This window comes from Lemur catta, chromosome 1 (assembly GCF_020740605.2).
Source record: "Lemur catta isolate mLemCat1 chromosome 1, mLemCat1.pri, whole genome shotgun sequence".
Taxonomy (NCBI): domain Eukaryota; kingdom Metazoa; phylum Chordata; class Mammalia; order Primates; family Lemuridae; genus Lemur; species Lemur catta.
The window spans coordinates 219,684,182-219,699,900 of record NC_059128.1 but is presented as its reverse complement, the minus strand read 5'-3'; the positions used below and the strand labels follow the sequence as shown (position 1 = coordinate 219,699,900).

General features: G+C 39.2%; 1 protein-coding gene across 2 annotated transcripts in view; it reads right to left on the bottom strand.

Annotated features, from left to right (window-relative positions):
• Window positions 1-413: 413 nt before the first annotated feature.
• The window catches only part of PCYT1A (phosphate cytidylyltransferase 1A, choline), a 47,710-nt gene continuing 32,404 nt past the window's right edge, over window positions 414-15,719 (bottom strand). For both annotated transcript variants that reach the window (XM_045540036.1, XM_045540037.1), the window contains 7 exons: window positions 15,555-15,654; window positions 11,270-11,386; window positions 10,425-10,576; window positions 8,460-8,538; window positions 7,869-8,011; window positions 5,681-5,869; window positions 414-4,608 (listed from right to left, as the gene is read on the bottom strand). In XM_045540036.1, coding sequence (XP_045395992.1) covers window positions 4,402-4,608; window positions 5,681-5,869; window positions 7,869-8,011; window positions 8,460-8,538; window positions 10,425-10,576; window positions 11,270-11,386; window positions 15,555-15,654 — 987 coding nt within the window. In that variant the 3' untranslated portion in view covers window positions 414-4,401. The remainder of the gene's footprint in view (window positions 4,609-5,680; window positions 5,870-7,868; window positions 8,012-8,459; window positions 8,539-10,424; window positions 10,577-11,269; window positions 11,387-15,554; window positions 15,655-15,719) is intronic.

The window sequence follows — 15,719 nt, the reverse complement described above, 5'->3', positions numbered from 1 at the left end:
TCACTCTGAGCTCTCCCAAGGCAGATGAAAGGGGGAAGAGTATATAGTAATGTGTCTGGTATAAGAACAGGAGTAGAACTTGGTAATATAGCATGAGCCCAAAAGTCTTGAAGAAGTCAGGCTTGTGGAGAACAGATGGAAGGTGTTCTTTCCCTTATAGATGTGTCACTAGGGCACTAATGACACTAAGACTGAGGGGGTCTATATCAACCTCCCTTTGTGGGACGATGGCTCTTTCAATCTTTTGTACCAAGCTACAAAAGGAATCCCCTGATAATATGATCATGGAGGTTGATTTTGAGAAGAGAAATCAGGATACAAACGCAAAGGAATTGAGAGTACAAGTACCAAGTGCATAAAATGTACCATACACATGTGTACCAGGTCAAACACATAGGAAATGGAACATTAGGTAAAACCACATTGCCTTTATTTGGCTAAATGACAAAAGCCAAAATAACCCAGAACAAATGAATACTCAGACAGGAAAATGAGAGACTGAACCCCAGTTGAGGAAAACTTCCCTGTGGACTCACATTGGTAATGCGGCCAACATTCATGCCAAGGCCAGCAGATCGTTCCAAGACTCTTTTTTTCTTTTTAAGATCCTCAATACAAACAACCCAACCAATCATGTTTTTGTGTTCAAAACAGTTAGTGCCTCCAAAGAAGGTTGGGGAGGCCCACTTCAAACCTAAAGGAACACAACCCGAGTCATTGTAATGTTAAACCTGGTGCTTTTGTTTTCTACCCCAATCCCAGTACTAACATATTAATAAAACTTTGGCAGACAGAAAATCTTCTTCTAACTTTTTAAGGAAATGAACATTTAATAGTATAATCCCAAGAACATGTTCTGCTTATTTATTTGGAAAAATAGAAGCTAGGGACCACTCTTTATCCCATGACAATCTACTTATGAGAGAAAACAATTACAATCATTATCATGACTTTGAAAAATATAACCTTTAAAAATACTTATATTGATAAGCTTAAAAAAAATACCATTAGTTAAAAACATTGTTAAGGGAGCTTTTTTGTCTTACCTGTATTGGTTCAACTTCTGGTGAGAGTATATGCTGACAGAAAATCTAGAAGCTATGGCTTTTAGGGAATTAAGAAAAGCAACAAAATAGAATTGATTTGGAAAGATTTTGGATAAGCAATCTGGAACAGGATTAAAAAAGCAGTGAGTTCCAAAAAATAAGATACCCACAAATCAAGATTATCCTGAAAGGGAGTAAAAAAGCACTGAGACGAACCATTGTGGCAGGAATATATAGAGAATGCCTGACCAGCTGTGTGGCCACAAGTAAAGTAAGTGTAACTCAGGTACAGCCTAAGAAGTTATCAGCAATCAAAAAGGGTCAAAAGTTTTCTCAATCTCTCTTCCATTTTTTCTCCTCTTCAGGATTTTCAACGTTTTCACATCCCTAACCTTCTTACCCAAGACTGCACAAAATGATGGTCTTTGGCTCTAGTTATCAGAAGCAGCTACAGCAGTTCAAGTGATCCATTTCTATTCCTCTAATGTTTTAGCCTCTATTCTTCAGTGCTCCTGAGTCTAAAGTATGAAAATAGCAAACTTTCTGCCCAGCCCACCTTAAGGTAACTGCTGCACTGGCACCTCCTCAGTACTAGCTGCAGGGCTGCTTCTGTTTTCAGTTGCCTTCTGTCTTGCAGACAGAGGCTCTAAAGACAAGCAACTTTTAAGGCTCTCCCACATCTGCCACATTTGGCCCATCCAGGTTGACTGCTTTCTTGTGTGGGATTCAGGGAAACAGCTCCATAGCCTCAAATATTAATAATTGAAGTTTTACAGACCATAGGCATGGTTGTAGTGTACAGACCTCTAACTTCATTTAATTAGGCACAAATGATCAAATAATGCATAACATTCTTAAGTTTCCTCCATCCACTCACCCTTGTCGAGCACCTAAGATTATTAATACATTTACTACAAAGTATCTAACATGCCACACCATAAACATTTTTGCTTTCCATCAAAATTATTTGCAAATGTACTAGTGTTGCGATACTGAGGCAGCAGAGTCTCACTAAAAGGGGTGAGTCTTCCAAGAACAGCAGAGTCTCACTAAAAGGGGTGAGTCTTCCAAGAACAGCAGAGTCTCACTAAAAGAGGTGAGTCTTCCAAGAACATGTGCGTATGCTGGCTCTAGCAGTCTCACAGACCCTGTCAGCCTAGAGGTCCTACTCCAAGCGCAGAGCATGCTAAAAGCAGCCCACTGAAAGCAGAGGAGGATGGCTCAAACATTTGGGACCCAGAAAATATATTTAGGAGGAGTGACTGCAGAGGAAAACCGCATTCTGAGCATCTTCCTGTCCATCCAAACACACTTGGGTAATGTGCATTTTGAGGGAACAAGTAGGTGGGCTTTACCAGTGACTTCATCACCTGTCTATACCAGGGAGAATCAAACAGAAATAGGCAGAATTCCCAAACAGGGAAGACTGAAGCAGAAAAGTTAAAATATGAGACTATATAAAGCTCGGTAATACGGGAAAACACTAACTTCCACTGTTTCAAAGAAAGGCTTCCAAGCTAAAGCTTGTATGAATCAGTAAAGCACTTCATGAGAAAAGTTATCATGCAGTTTTCATGGCCATCAGGACAACAAGAGGCTTCCCCCTCTTTGTCCCTCTTCTCTGCCACGCTCTGCCTCTCTGGGTAATCTGAGTTTTAAGAACCTAGGTAGTTCTGCTGTGCAGGCAGGCAGTGATTCCAGCCTCTCATCGTCAGGAGGAAGAGCAGGTTCTATCAGATAGTATTTAGGAAGGGGACTATGACATGCTCACAGTCCTAGCAGACAGGCAAGAAAAGAGAAAATGTGGTTTTCTTAGATGAAAACACTAAAACTCCACCCCTACAAGGGGTATGTATGAGTGATGGGGGTGGAGCCTGGACATAAGCAGTTGTCCTCTGATTCCAGCTACAGCATTACTGATGGTTGAAGATCTGCTAGGTCATGTAGCTGAGGAGATAGGATGGGATTTAAAAATTAGATCATGCTTAACAGCAAATGTTAAACTTTGCATTCTTTGATTTGAAATTTAAGCGCTGAATCCCCCTGGAGAACTTAACAGAGGAGGTGGGACCATAATCACAAGGCACACATGGGAAAGAGGGAGGAACCTACCATACTCTTGTCATGTGAGCCCATGCTTTGTGGTTTGTTGGAGGAGCAGTGGAGGGAAGTCCCTGCCAGTTGCAGCTCTCAGAGGAAAAGAAACACCCCATGGGGCACTGGTTCCAGTTAACATTCTTAAGAGGAGCAGAGGTTAAGGTAAGGCTGTTGCTTTAGAAAGGAAGGTGTTTCCTTATGCTTTTGCCTCTAGGTTCTGTGCAAATCTCTCTAAATTCAATATGGCTATGAGCAACACAGATTAACATCAAGTTCAAACTGAAGACATTTACAAATGCTCCTTTGTAAAAAGCTAGGTAATAGCACTGAAATAGGAATAGAAGGGCCAGGGACTTACTCTCAGCAGGAAATGAATCTAAACTGACTTTGTATAGGATTGAGTATTGTCCCACTCCTCTCCTCATAACAGTAACCCTAAAAGTGTCCCTTCCTTTAAAGGTAGATTATAGGAAAGAGATTGACAAAAGTTCCCAAATAATTGGGCAACAGAATTTTCTGAGAAGATGAACACAGCAGAAAAACTGCAGCTGATGCCATGTGGTCTGGTTCCATCCCCATCAGTGTCTTCATGGACCCCATTGGGTCCAACAAGTAACTCCTCAGGGAGTAAGAAAAGTTAGGCTCACATCTTCTTCTTCCCACAGCCCCATTGACACATGTGCCAGCAGTACATTTAGGGGATTTGTGACTGTAACTCAGTTTTAGCTTTTTTAAAGCAAATCAAAATTATGATATTTCCCCCCAAATCACCCACCAGCATGGCTCATCACATGAATGACTTGGTAAGCCACTTTGCTTCAGAGCAGAAGGCAAGCACTAGAGTGTATCAGGAAGAAAAAGGCCTCTGCGTGTTACGCCACTTCCTTCTTCTGCCCACTCCTCAGGGGCAAAAAATTAGTTCTACATACTATATTTGAAAGACTAATTTAAAAAAAATAAAAATGACAATTTCCCTGTCAAGATCACATGAACATAATAGTAAAACAAAGTCCTTGGGGAGGGTAGGTGGATGCAGAACAGACTTCTAAGCTATAGTCAGCCTCCTTCTTGGTGTGGGTGATTGATGTCTCTTGGAGGATAGGCTGTTTCTGTTGCCCCATTTCTAGGTCCTCTTGCTCCAATTCTTTCCTTTGTAGCTGTTCTTAGGTTTAGTGTTGGGATCACAATTTGGAATTCAACAGAGAGCTTCTGCAGGTGATGAGAGAGAGGAAGGGGACAGGAAAGGAGGGATGAAAAATTAGTCTTCTTCATCCTCACTGATATCATAAGCTGCAGCCTTGTGCCTGGAGAGATTTGCTGGGGAGGAAGGTGGGGAAGTCTTGCCAGAGAAGGGCCATCGGAAAGAGGGGGAAGGAGAGCGTTCCCGAGTAGGGCTGCTGCTGGGACTCTGCTTTGGACTGATGGCCTGCAGCATCCGACCTTTTCCCTCTTTCAGCATATGTTTCTGGGGAGACCAAAAGGAAGAGTTAGAAGAAACTTATGGATCCTACTAAATCAATGCTAGAACATCTGAGACTTCAAATTATCATGAGTGCCCTCTGTAATGTTAAAAGTATCAAATAAGCCAGAGGAGGGACATAGCTATAATTCTAAGCAATTTCCTCCCTAAAGTGGTCTATACTATACTATTTATTTAAGGGTTCCCACCTCCTATGCATAGTCATCAAATTCTTGTCTTCTATGTAAAAGGAATTCTTAGAAGCCTACTTAGTCTATAGTCCAGGTTCCAGGCAAACACAAAGGAACTGTTTAATAACTCAGACAAAAGGGTATTTAGCCCAGTTTTAGAGTTCTCTGAAAAGGAAAATCCACATTCTTCCTGAATAATCTATTCTAATATCCAAACACCCTCATAGTCAGATCCTTCCTGATACCTAACCAAGGTCTCACTTGCTGACTCTTTGGTTTAAAAAGACTCTGCTACTCCTCAAGGACAGAATTCCTACCTTACCCAGGGATCCTACAGCAGCTATTTGTAATGGAGGTAGTTTTCTTTTTACTGTTCTTTATTCTTTCCTTTCCTCCTATCTAAAGTTATAATGTAGAAATAAGCTGAAAAAGGCTTATTTGCTTATATATTGTCACCAGATTTCAAGGTTGATAGCTGGCAAAATTATTTAAGAGAATGTGTAACCTCTTTCTGTAAAGATTTTAAAGAACTTTCTGGAGATAGCTGAAACAGTTCTGCCCAGACAATGATAATAGCTTAGCTAACTTCTTAATGTTTCTGTCCCTTTCTGTTCAAGGGTTCTATAATTCTTTCTTTTTTTTTTTTTTTTTTTTTTCTGAGAGAGTCTCACTCTGTCACCTCAGCTAGAGTGCAATGGCATCATCATAGCTCATTGCAACCTTCAACTCTTGGGCTCAAGCAGCCCTCCTGCCTCAGCCTCCCAGAGTACTAGGATTACAGGCGTGAGACACTGCACCCAGCCGAGGTTCTATAATTCTTACCAAAACATTGAAATTCCCTGAATTTGTCTGAAATTTTCTAACTCGTCCAGTGGGAAAGAACATACCAGCGCTCCTTCCGGACCAAACATTTCCAGGAAACTTCCAATGAATTCTCGGGACTTCTCCTCCCATTTCTGAATGAGGTCAATGCTTTTTTCCTCTACCTTCTGAACAAATTCTTTTGACTTTTCTTCCACGTCTTTCACTTTCTTCTTTACCTTGTCAACTCGCTCCTGCAAGTGGTATTTCTTCTCCTAGGGAAAGCAATAACTATTTTGAGAAATAATATTTATCCTGACCTTCCCTACTAAAGGAGAAAGAAAAAATACTCAAGTACTCTATTGACACTCTTTTCAGTCTTTAGAATTTTGTTTTGCTTTCCCTCACACTTCTTTAGCACAATAACTGATAAGATATGCTTTGGACAGTCACCTTATACAAAAGTTTCATAATTCTAATATTGTGGGAGTTAGCTAAGCTATTATCATTGTCTGGGCAGAACTGTTTCAGCTATCTCCAGAAAGTTCTTTAAAATCTTTACAGAAAGAGGTTACACATTCTCTTAAATAATTTTGCCAGCTATCAACCTTGAAATCTGGTGTCATCGCCACTGTATGAAACTTACATAGAAGGCAGAAGTAAAACAGGACTAAATATACAGGCTGGGCCCAGTAGTAGAGAAGTAGCCAAATAAAGTCAGATTTTTAAGATAAAACATAAATTTGGAACATAAACATGCCCAACATGACCCAAAGCTCATTCTAGATGGAGATATAGAGTCAGCAAAAAGATCACTGCACAATATTGCCAAGAATAAACCAATTATAATAGATCAAAAGTGCAAGTACTAGATCTTTAATTTATTATACTTGATTTATTTCCTCCTATCACTGGCTTATTCTATGATTTTCGATGAGGTATGTGTTTTATTTTTTAGTATTTGGAGGTCCCTTTACTCTTTGGTCTTACTGAGTTTCTTAAAGATAAGGAAAAATCTATTTTATAAAAAAAAAAAAAAAAAGGTGGCCGGGCACGGTGGCTCACGCCTGTAATCCTAGCACTCTGGGAGGCCGAGGCGGGTGGATCGCTCAAGGTCAGGAGTTCGAGACCAGCCTGAGCAAGACCGAGACCCCATCTCTACTAAAAATAGAAAGAAATTATCTGGCCAGCTAAAAATATATATAGGAAAAAATTAGCTGGGCATGGTGGTGCATGCCCGTAGTCCCAGCTACTCGGGAGGCTGAGGCAGTGGGATCGCTTAAGCCCAGGAGTTTGAGGTTGCTGTGAACTAGGCTGACGCCACGGCACTCACTCTAGCCCAGGCAACAGAGCGAGACTCTGTCTAAAAAAAAAAAAAAAAAAGGAATACTGAACAGATACTTTATTTTAAAAAAAAAGATAAGGAAAAATGGTATGAACCTTCTGGTGGGGGCTGGGGGGTTAGAGGGGATGTTTAGTCAAATGAAAAATATTCTCATAATTTCTGGATCATAAAGAGGAAAGGGAATACCTTTAGGGTTTTCAAATACCTGAGTCCTATGAGAAAATAGATAAAGATTCTATAGTAGGTGAATTAATAAGAGCTAGCATTTATCTATATGGATAAATCATAGTTAGATGAAACAATTTCACCAACTCTCATAGCATAATTCACAGAGACAGGAGCAGGTGAGAGAGCATGGGAAACTGGTCATGTAGAAGATATAGTTAGCACCTTTCTTCTTTTAAAACCAACTTTATTAAAGTATAATTTACATACAAAATACATAGTGTTTCTAAAGAGCAATATTAAGCTAAGATAAACTTAACCTTTCATAAATCAAAATTTACAACTTAGGTCCATGTGGGGAAATCACATGCAAAATATTGTGTGTCACCATCCACACAGGAAGAGGATCCAAAGCTTTCGTCAGATTTTCAAAAGGTCATCCAATCAAAAAGAAAAAAAAAGTTAAGAGCCACTGTTTGAAATGTACTGATATAAGTACTGTACTATATAAATACAAATTCTTATTTAGTTAGTTGGCTGTGTATCCTTATAGTAATGTATTGATACTAGACCATGAGAGCAGAAACTTTCCATTTTATTCCCTTTGTAAAGAGTTTAAATAATGTTACCTACACAGAGGCATTCATTTAGCTTTTGGGAGTAATAATTACAGCAGACTGAAAAGCAAGTTTAGCTCAGACAGAGTGAAAAGCAATGTGTGTCCTTGTAGAGGCAGGGAACTCTGGGATGAGGATGGAACTCACATTGATAAAGCTGACATTGAGCTCCTTTGCTGTGTATCCCCTCTGTAGGTTCCGTCTCGCATACACATCATAGTCCCGGACAATTCGGGTGATAATGTCTGATGTGGAGATACCTTCTGTCCTCTGTGTTGGAGCAAACATGCCTAACTCAAGAACACATATAGACAAACACTGTGAAGTTCTGGTTAGCTCAGGTAGTAAGAACAGATGGAAACTGGGAGCAACATTCCTTTCCTTTCCTCAAAAAGCAGAATCTCTTATCACCAAGTGAAGTTTAGACATATGGAAGGAGGACTGAATCAAATACTAGGAGTAAGAAAAGGAGGAGCTATAAGGCACTAATATTAAGAAAATTATGGGACTGGGTAAGGGTTTCCTGAAATTAAGAGAGATATCAAAAGTAGATGTTTAGACCAAGAATCAGTGAGTATCAGTGCTATGCTCACCTTCACCTTTTATTCAAAGTGTGACCTGAAAGAGGAGGTTGAATTTCTCAGTGTTCACATTTTCCTGTGTAAAGTAGCAATATGGCTGAATCTCTGTAGCTGCCCTAAGACTCCATAAAATGAAGATGCACATCAACTTACTCACCTGCTTCCTTGATGTGCTTATAAACATCATCACTCCCAGCAGAAGAATAAGGGATGTCATCATGGGCTACAAAATCAATCTGAAAATAAGGAAACATCATTTAAAACCCAGAATAACTGCCTTCAGAAAGACCCAGTAAATATTCCCAGGCCCAGAAAAAGGACAATAAACAGAGACCAGGCCTCAAATGGACCTTTTTCCTAAACCTCTCTTTGCTTTGCTTATAAATTTCACAATCCTTTCACAAACCACCCAACCTAATTATTTATGGATTATAAATACAAAGTTAGCCAGCTGATTTTCTAGCTATTTCTCCTGGTCTACTGGAAGTACTCTCTCACCCTGTATACCAGTCACCACACTGGTCAATAGGGCCATAGGATTTGCTGGTGAGCTAGTTAGTGGGTGGAGCCTAGGAAAGAAGGAAAGCTCTCTATCCTCGTGGGTCTGTAAGGATTCGTCAAATAAGAGTTTCTAAAAGTATAAGAAAGAGGTCACTTTGTTAACTGGTTTCTCTCTCAGTCCACAAGAAAAGGAGGAATATAAAAATAGCAACCAAGAGCCCTTTTACCGGAATAGATACATCTATACTCCTAAGAAATGCAAATCCCAAAGCCATATAATAAAAAAAAAAGACTTTTAGATCTATCATTTTACTACCATCAATATCCTTTGCAAGAGTAAGAAGAGATTAATAGCACTGGATCAATAATCTTTTTGAGAGCCATGCCAAACCTCACCTATTTCCTCCTTCCTGAATACGGCCTTTTGCTAATATAATCACTAACACCACTATATCCAACTCCCAGAGGCCACTGTAGTATGAAGCATGCTCATTGGGACTGTGTCAGGAACTCTCAGCTAATATCTCAATTACCCAAGAACAACTTGTCTGGGATCCACAGGCAGCAAGGGAAAGCATGGGGGCAAGCAAGGCTTGTGGTTGAGTATATAGCGCTAACAAGAAGAGAGAAGCTGGAAGTTCCTCTAACCTCATACTTCCGCCTGGGCCTGCCTGGCTCTATTGCTGAAAATAATCTTGCTCATTACCTTTGCTGCCACTGGCTGCTAAAAGCTAGAGAACTATAAAAGGTCTGTCCTAATCCTAAATAATTATAACAAAATATCCCCTAACTTCAGGACTGCCCAAGCATGCTTTAGAAGCACTTTGGCTACCTTTGTTCTTTCCTGCCTCACTGAACAATTCACCTCACTGAACATTCCATACATCCCTGCAGAGAACTGACAATATGCTTGCTGGTTCCTTGAGCTTGAAGGCCTCCAACCTGGCCTCTAAATCTTCTCATCTTTTGTAGGAAACCTGTTACTTTAATGTGGGAGAAGTAAAAGGAGGTAAGGGGTTTTATAATAACCTTTATAAACTGAGTAAATGGGAGAAACAACCTTAATTTCTGATCCCACATAATTTCTAGCCCAAAATCAAAGCTCTGAAACTAAATTTCAGTCAACGCTATAGAAATCTATGCTAATCTGTCTTGTCTCCTGGAATATGAACTTCTTAAAAGCATGGCTGGGGCTATGGATATTCTAAAGAAACCGGCATGCTGTAAGGGTGGACAGTGGACATATGTCTGGTATGGGAGAAAAAAGTCACATAATGGAAGAGTTCAATTCCTAGCCCTGCTAATAGTATCACCTGCAACAGGTTATTTGGTCTCTCTAGGCCTTGTTCCTTATATGTAAAGTGGAAATAGTAAGTATCCCACAGGATTGTTGTGACAGGAAATATAATGGATGTAAAAGTGTTTGTAAGCCATCAAACCCCATGTAAATGTCATGGGTTACTAGTGTTATTAGTAATATCACTGTCATCGCCACTGTATGAAACTTACATAGAAGGTAGAAGTAAAACAGGGCTAATGGAAAACTAGGCCAAGTATCAGAAGCCTTGAGAGTGGAGGGGATTCTGGAGCAAGGAATGGGGACCTATGCCCAGTTTCTTACCCTGTGTTCTGCCAGGAACTCGGGTGTCAGGGTCCAGGGGGCATTCCTCACCACCTCATCCACGTAGCGGCAGTGCTGCACTGCATCATAGCGCTCATTTTCATTCATCACCGTAAAGCCTTTGAAGTTGTGTGTTAGCTCATCACTGCAGACTGAGTTCACCACATCATAAAGTTACAAGTCAAGGTCCCCTATGCTTAACCACTCCTCAGTCACCACCCTCTCCCATCTTATCCCACTTCCTAGGACTGCAACCATCCTCCCCACTTAGAGAAAAATCTGCTGGATGTAGCTTAGTTTGGGTAACAGTGCTTTTCCTAACCCAAGACATACCTTCAGGAGCAACACTCATGAAATAGTATATTCACACTTTGGAGAAGAGAGGGTTCGAGAGGGGACTAAGATCTTTGACTCTGAAATGAACCTACTGTGCATTTCTGCATCAATTAAGTTTTAACAAATGGATTCCTATTTTATTTTAGTAGGACTGGACTGAAGCAAATAACTTTTGCTTGGCAGACTTTGTATTTCAGTTGATTCCAAATGATAAACCGAAATCTAGAGCACACGCTGTTCTCAAGCAGGCAATAGGGGTCATTGTTGCTTCTGTGGCTGCGGAAACTCAGCTTAAAACAATGAGATAAATACGGGACATCACAGATCAATGAACTTAGAGCTTCTCTCTCAGGCATAGGTTGCCAGTATCTCACATGCTCTATGTTTTAAAGAGGCTGTACTACACCCCTCATTTAAAACCTGGAATAATATACTCAGGTTATAAAGATAGGAGAGAGCAAAAGTCTTCTATAATCTTTTTCTGAACAGCACTTCAGTTGTTTTCTTACCTCCCACGATGAGGTATGTATTGGGGAAAAGGTTCTTTGCTTGCATCAGAGCCCGGGCATGACCAGAGTGAAATAAGTCAAATATTCCATCTGCATAAACTCTCACAGGCCGCTCACCTGAATCCAAATGAAAGAATTTATCACATTTGGAAAAAGAAAGGAAAGAAACAAAAGAAAGGAAGAAAGAGAATTTATCACAAAAATACATTTATTCAATACCTCATATCTGACAAATGCAAATGGCACTGTGTGATTTTTCCATCACTGCATACCTCTCTTAAGATGTTCTCTGGGTTTTCATACTAATTTGGGGGTGAGTTGGGGTTGTAAGAAAAATACACTTAACATTTACTACAAAGACACTCTTGACATTATCTCCACTAATTCTTTGTTAGCCTGGTTGTACCAAACTTCTCAGATACTCTCCAAAAAAAAAAAAAAGTATGACTGCTTTTTCTTAAAGTTATTTTAGGAGTGAAAAGGAAGAGTTATTCAACAGATATATGTCCTAAACTTCAAAGTCCTCACCTTCAATTTATGAATTTTCAGTTATGTTTAAATAGAGTATAGTCAAACTCTACTCTGGTTGCTTGTTCTCTCATTTTCAACTGACTTGATTTTCAATGCTTTCCTTTGAAAATAAACCTCCCTACTATTGCCCAGAGAGCAAGGAGTGATCCAGAGGGTGAGACTGAAAAACAGGGAGGATAAGTGTCTAAGTAGGCCAGTTATCAATTTATTGCTTCTCAACCCCAGATTCACCCTTCAATTCTACTCTGTTAAAACAGAACTCCTTCAAGCATTTCTCCTTTATAGTGAGCATGATATTAACACTTTCTCAGTAGAGGGTGATATACTAAATACTAAAAAATCAAATATAAATACTTTAGGACTTTTCATTATAGCTTTTCCTCTTCTCCTCTCCATTAGTGAGAAGAATAGAGAACAGATCGTCAACTTATTTTTAGTGGTAGTGGCCTACGAAAGAGAAGCCAGGAAATGATCTCTTGAGGTATAAGACTAAAATTCCAAAGCCAAATAAACACATTAAGAATTGAAATTGACATAATGGTTCATCATGCTTCAATGATAAATCTAAGGAGTCCAAATAACTTATCCCCACTATGTGAATAGAGAAAGAGCTATTTCACTGTAGCAGCAGAAAATGACAGTAGGAGCATCTACATCATTCTGAGAAAGAAAGGCCAAAGCTTCATCAGATATACTACATTGAAGATGGGAATAAGCTACATCTCCCTCTTGTCTTAATGGCAGGGAATCAAGGAGGAGGAAATTGGTTCTCAGGAAATTTATAGACTTTTCTTTTCAAATAGCTTTACCCATAAGCAAGTAGCTTTTAAACTGAGAAATCATACAGTGCTGATAGGAATATCAGCAACTTTTAAGAAGGGCGATTAGGTAATATCTATCAAAAAACAAACGCCAAATGCTTATACCCTTTGGCCCAGCTATTCCGATTCTAGGAATTTATTTCATAGATATACCGGTAAATATGTATGTCATTCATTGCAGTATTGTTTGTAATAGCAAAAGTTTGGAAACAACCTGAATTTTAATGGAAGATTAAATATACCATAATACACCCACTAAAAGGTGGGAGGATATATAAACTATTTCTTTAGAAATAGTTTATTCTAGTTTATTCACAAGAAATTGGTAATGCCAGATGCCTGTGAAAGGGATATTGGGTGGCTGTGAGACAGGGGTTGAAAGGAAGACATTTCACTTTATGCCCTTTTTGTACTTTATAGATGTTAAACCATGGGAATGTATTGATTTTCTAATATAGGAAATAAATCTTAAAGTAAAATAAATACATCAATACAATGAAAAACTGAGAAATAATGTAATAAATTTAAGAGTCAGAGAGGTTACAGTTCAAGCTCGCCAATCAGCTTCCTTCCTCTGTGACCTTAACTTCCTTAAGCCTGTTTTCTCATCTATAAAACAAAGCAAAATAAAACAAAATCTAAGTACTATAATCCCTCTTCTATATCCTAGAAATCATGACCATGAAGCAACATACTTCTATTTTTCCAAAACAAGTCCAGAGGGCCTATGACCTCACTTTATTTGATCCTAAAAGCCAAAAGATATAATATAAAAGTTAAGAATATTTTGTTGTTTCTTTGCTATTAGACAGCATATAGCAGGGAGATTACTCAGGAAACAAACTGCCTGGATGGTGGCAATAGCATAGAATGCTCTTGATCGTGTGACTATTTGCCAGCACAGAATCATCCCACATGAGGCCAAGTGCATCACTGAACCCTTTCTTGGACCAACCCCAGACACGCCCCTTGCCCTCTTCAGTGTTTCCCTAGCCTCCGACCATCTCAATTACCTATATGACTTAATCCCAAATCTCTGGCAAACCCAGGCTGGCATATTAACCAAATGGCCAGAAGGGGTCACTGTTGAACTAGTCTGAGAAGAAAGCAAGCATTAGCCACTCTTTCACAGAGTGGCGAGAATAACCACACTCCCTGGTTTACCTCTGTTGCCTCAGCATGGTATTAAGAGCAACCTCTTTTCACTCTTAAAATTTTCCTGGTTTGGACTACAAATTACATGGCTGAACTACTGCTGGCTAAGTAACTATATGTCCTCTTGTAGACAGAACAAACCTGGGTTTCAATTTATTGTCTCTTTTGATATAGTCTCCCAAATATCTACCACAGAAACATTTTGTCCCCAACAGATTTCCATTTCTATTCAGACTCTCCCTTATTCTTCCTTTCTCTGGGTGAAAATATTGCTGATTTTTTTCATCATCAAAAAGATTCCCAGAGCTGATCTTCTCATTTCTCAAGTCATATTTTTTTCTTTGAGTAGAGAATTTTCTCCTAGATTATACAAACTTCCCTCTTGAATTCCCTTAACCTCTCTAGTGAAAACATAAGGAAGGATTGGGGGGATGCCCCTTGTACTCATTATTGGTTTAAAATTCGCTAACTGTGGGATATGTGGATTCTTTATTGGTTTATTCCTTGTCCTGCACTGGCATGAATACAGTTAGCTACTTGGTTATTTAACATAAAACAGAATAGACAAAATAAGCTGTAAGAGAAAAACTGGAGATTGAATAAGACTGGCAAACTTCATAGGCTAATTTGCTACTGTTTGTTCTACCTAAAATGCAATCATTTTGCCAATGGCCTTCTGTTATTTATAACTAATGCCTATAATGAGTAGCACCACTCCAGAGTGAAAAGAATACAAGGATGGAAAAATCTAGATTTTAGTTCCAATTCTATCACTAATTATCTATTTTATTGTAGAGAAGCCTTCATTACTTAGTTTCTGTGGATCTTAATTTCCTTTTGTATATAATGAAGAGATTATAAAGCATATAATCTCAAAAATGACTTACTTATAAAATTCGATTACTCTAAAATTTTAAAGCCCGGGCACAGTGGCTCACGCCTATAATCCCAGCACTTTGGGAGGCCGAGGTGGAAGGACTGCTTGAGCCCAGGAGTTCAAGATCGGCCTGAGCAACATAGTGAGACCCCCACCTCTAAAAAAAAAAAATAGGAAAATTAGCTGGGTGTGGTGGCACACGCCTGTATTCCTAGCTACTCAAGAGGCTGAGGCAGGAGGATCACTTGGACACAGGAGTCTTTTTTTAATTTTCTGTAGAGAAAGGCTCTTGCTATGTTGCCCAGGCTGGTCATGAACTCCTGGCCTCAAGCGATCCTCCTACCTTGGCCTCCCAAAGTGCTGGGATTATAGGTATGAACCACCATGCCCAGCCTAAAGCAAGTATTTTTAAAAAGCTGGAAAATTATAGTATCAGTAAATATAAAATTAAGTGATAAGCATTTCCCAACTTGGGATATTTTTGTCCCCTATCAATCAGCAGGGTCATAGCTGACAGAATGTAGAAAGATTGTGGGGAAAACTTCTGAAGGCTATGAAAAATGTGACAGTCTAACATATTATTTGGACCTTTATAAAAATATACAAGTTCATAACCTAGCTTAGGCTAATATCATTGTTTGTGCTTCACTATATCTCACAGCTATGATAACAGCCCAGAAAATAAGTATACGAAACTAAGAAAAAAATAAAATTTTATACATTAGAGTTACCCTTCTAAATAGAACATCAAGGCAGACGGGAGGAATCGCATCCTCCACCTGCTAGCCTGCACAAGTAAACTGAGGGAAGTATATAGACAGTAGGTGTGTATTTGATAAATACAATAGAATGCTAAAAACAATAGTAAAACAACAAAATAATAAAGTAGGTATTTACTTACAAGGAGTTCCTTTCCTGGCTTCTTCCATAGTTACCCTGACATAGGGCTTACTAAGGTCAACTTCAATTTCATCAGAAAATGGAGCTGGCTGCCGTAAGCCCTTAAGAAGAGGGAAGTGAAGGAAAAGAAAAATGGCAGCTTTAAAGAACAATCAGATATTCAATG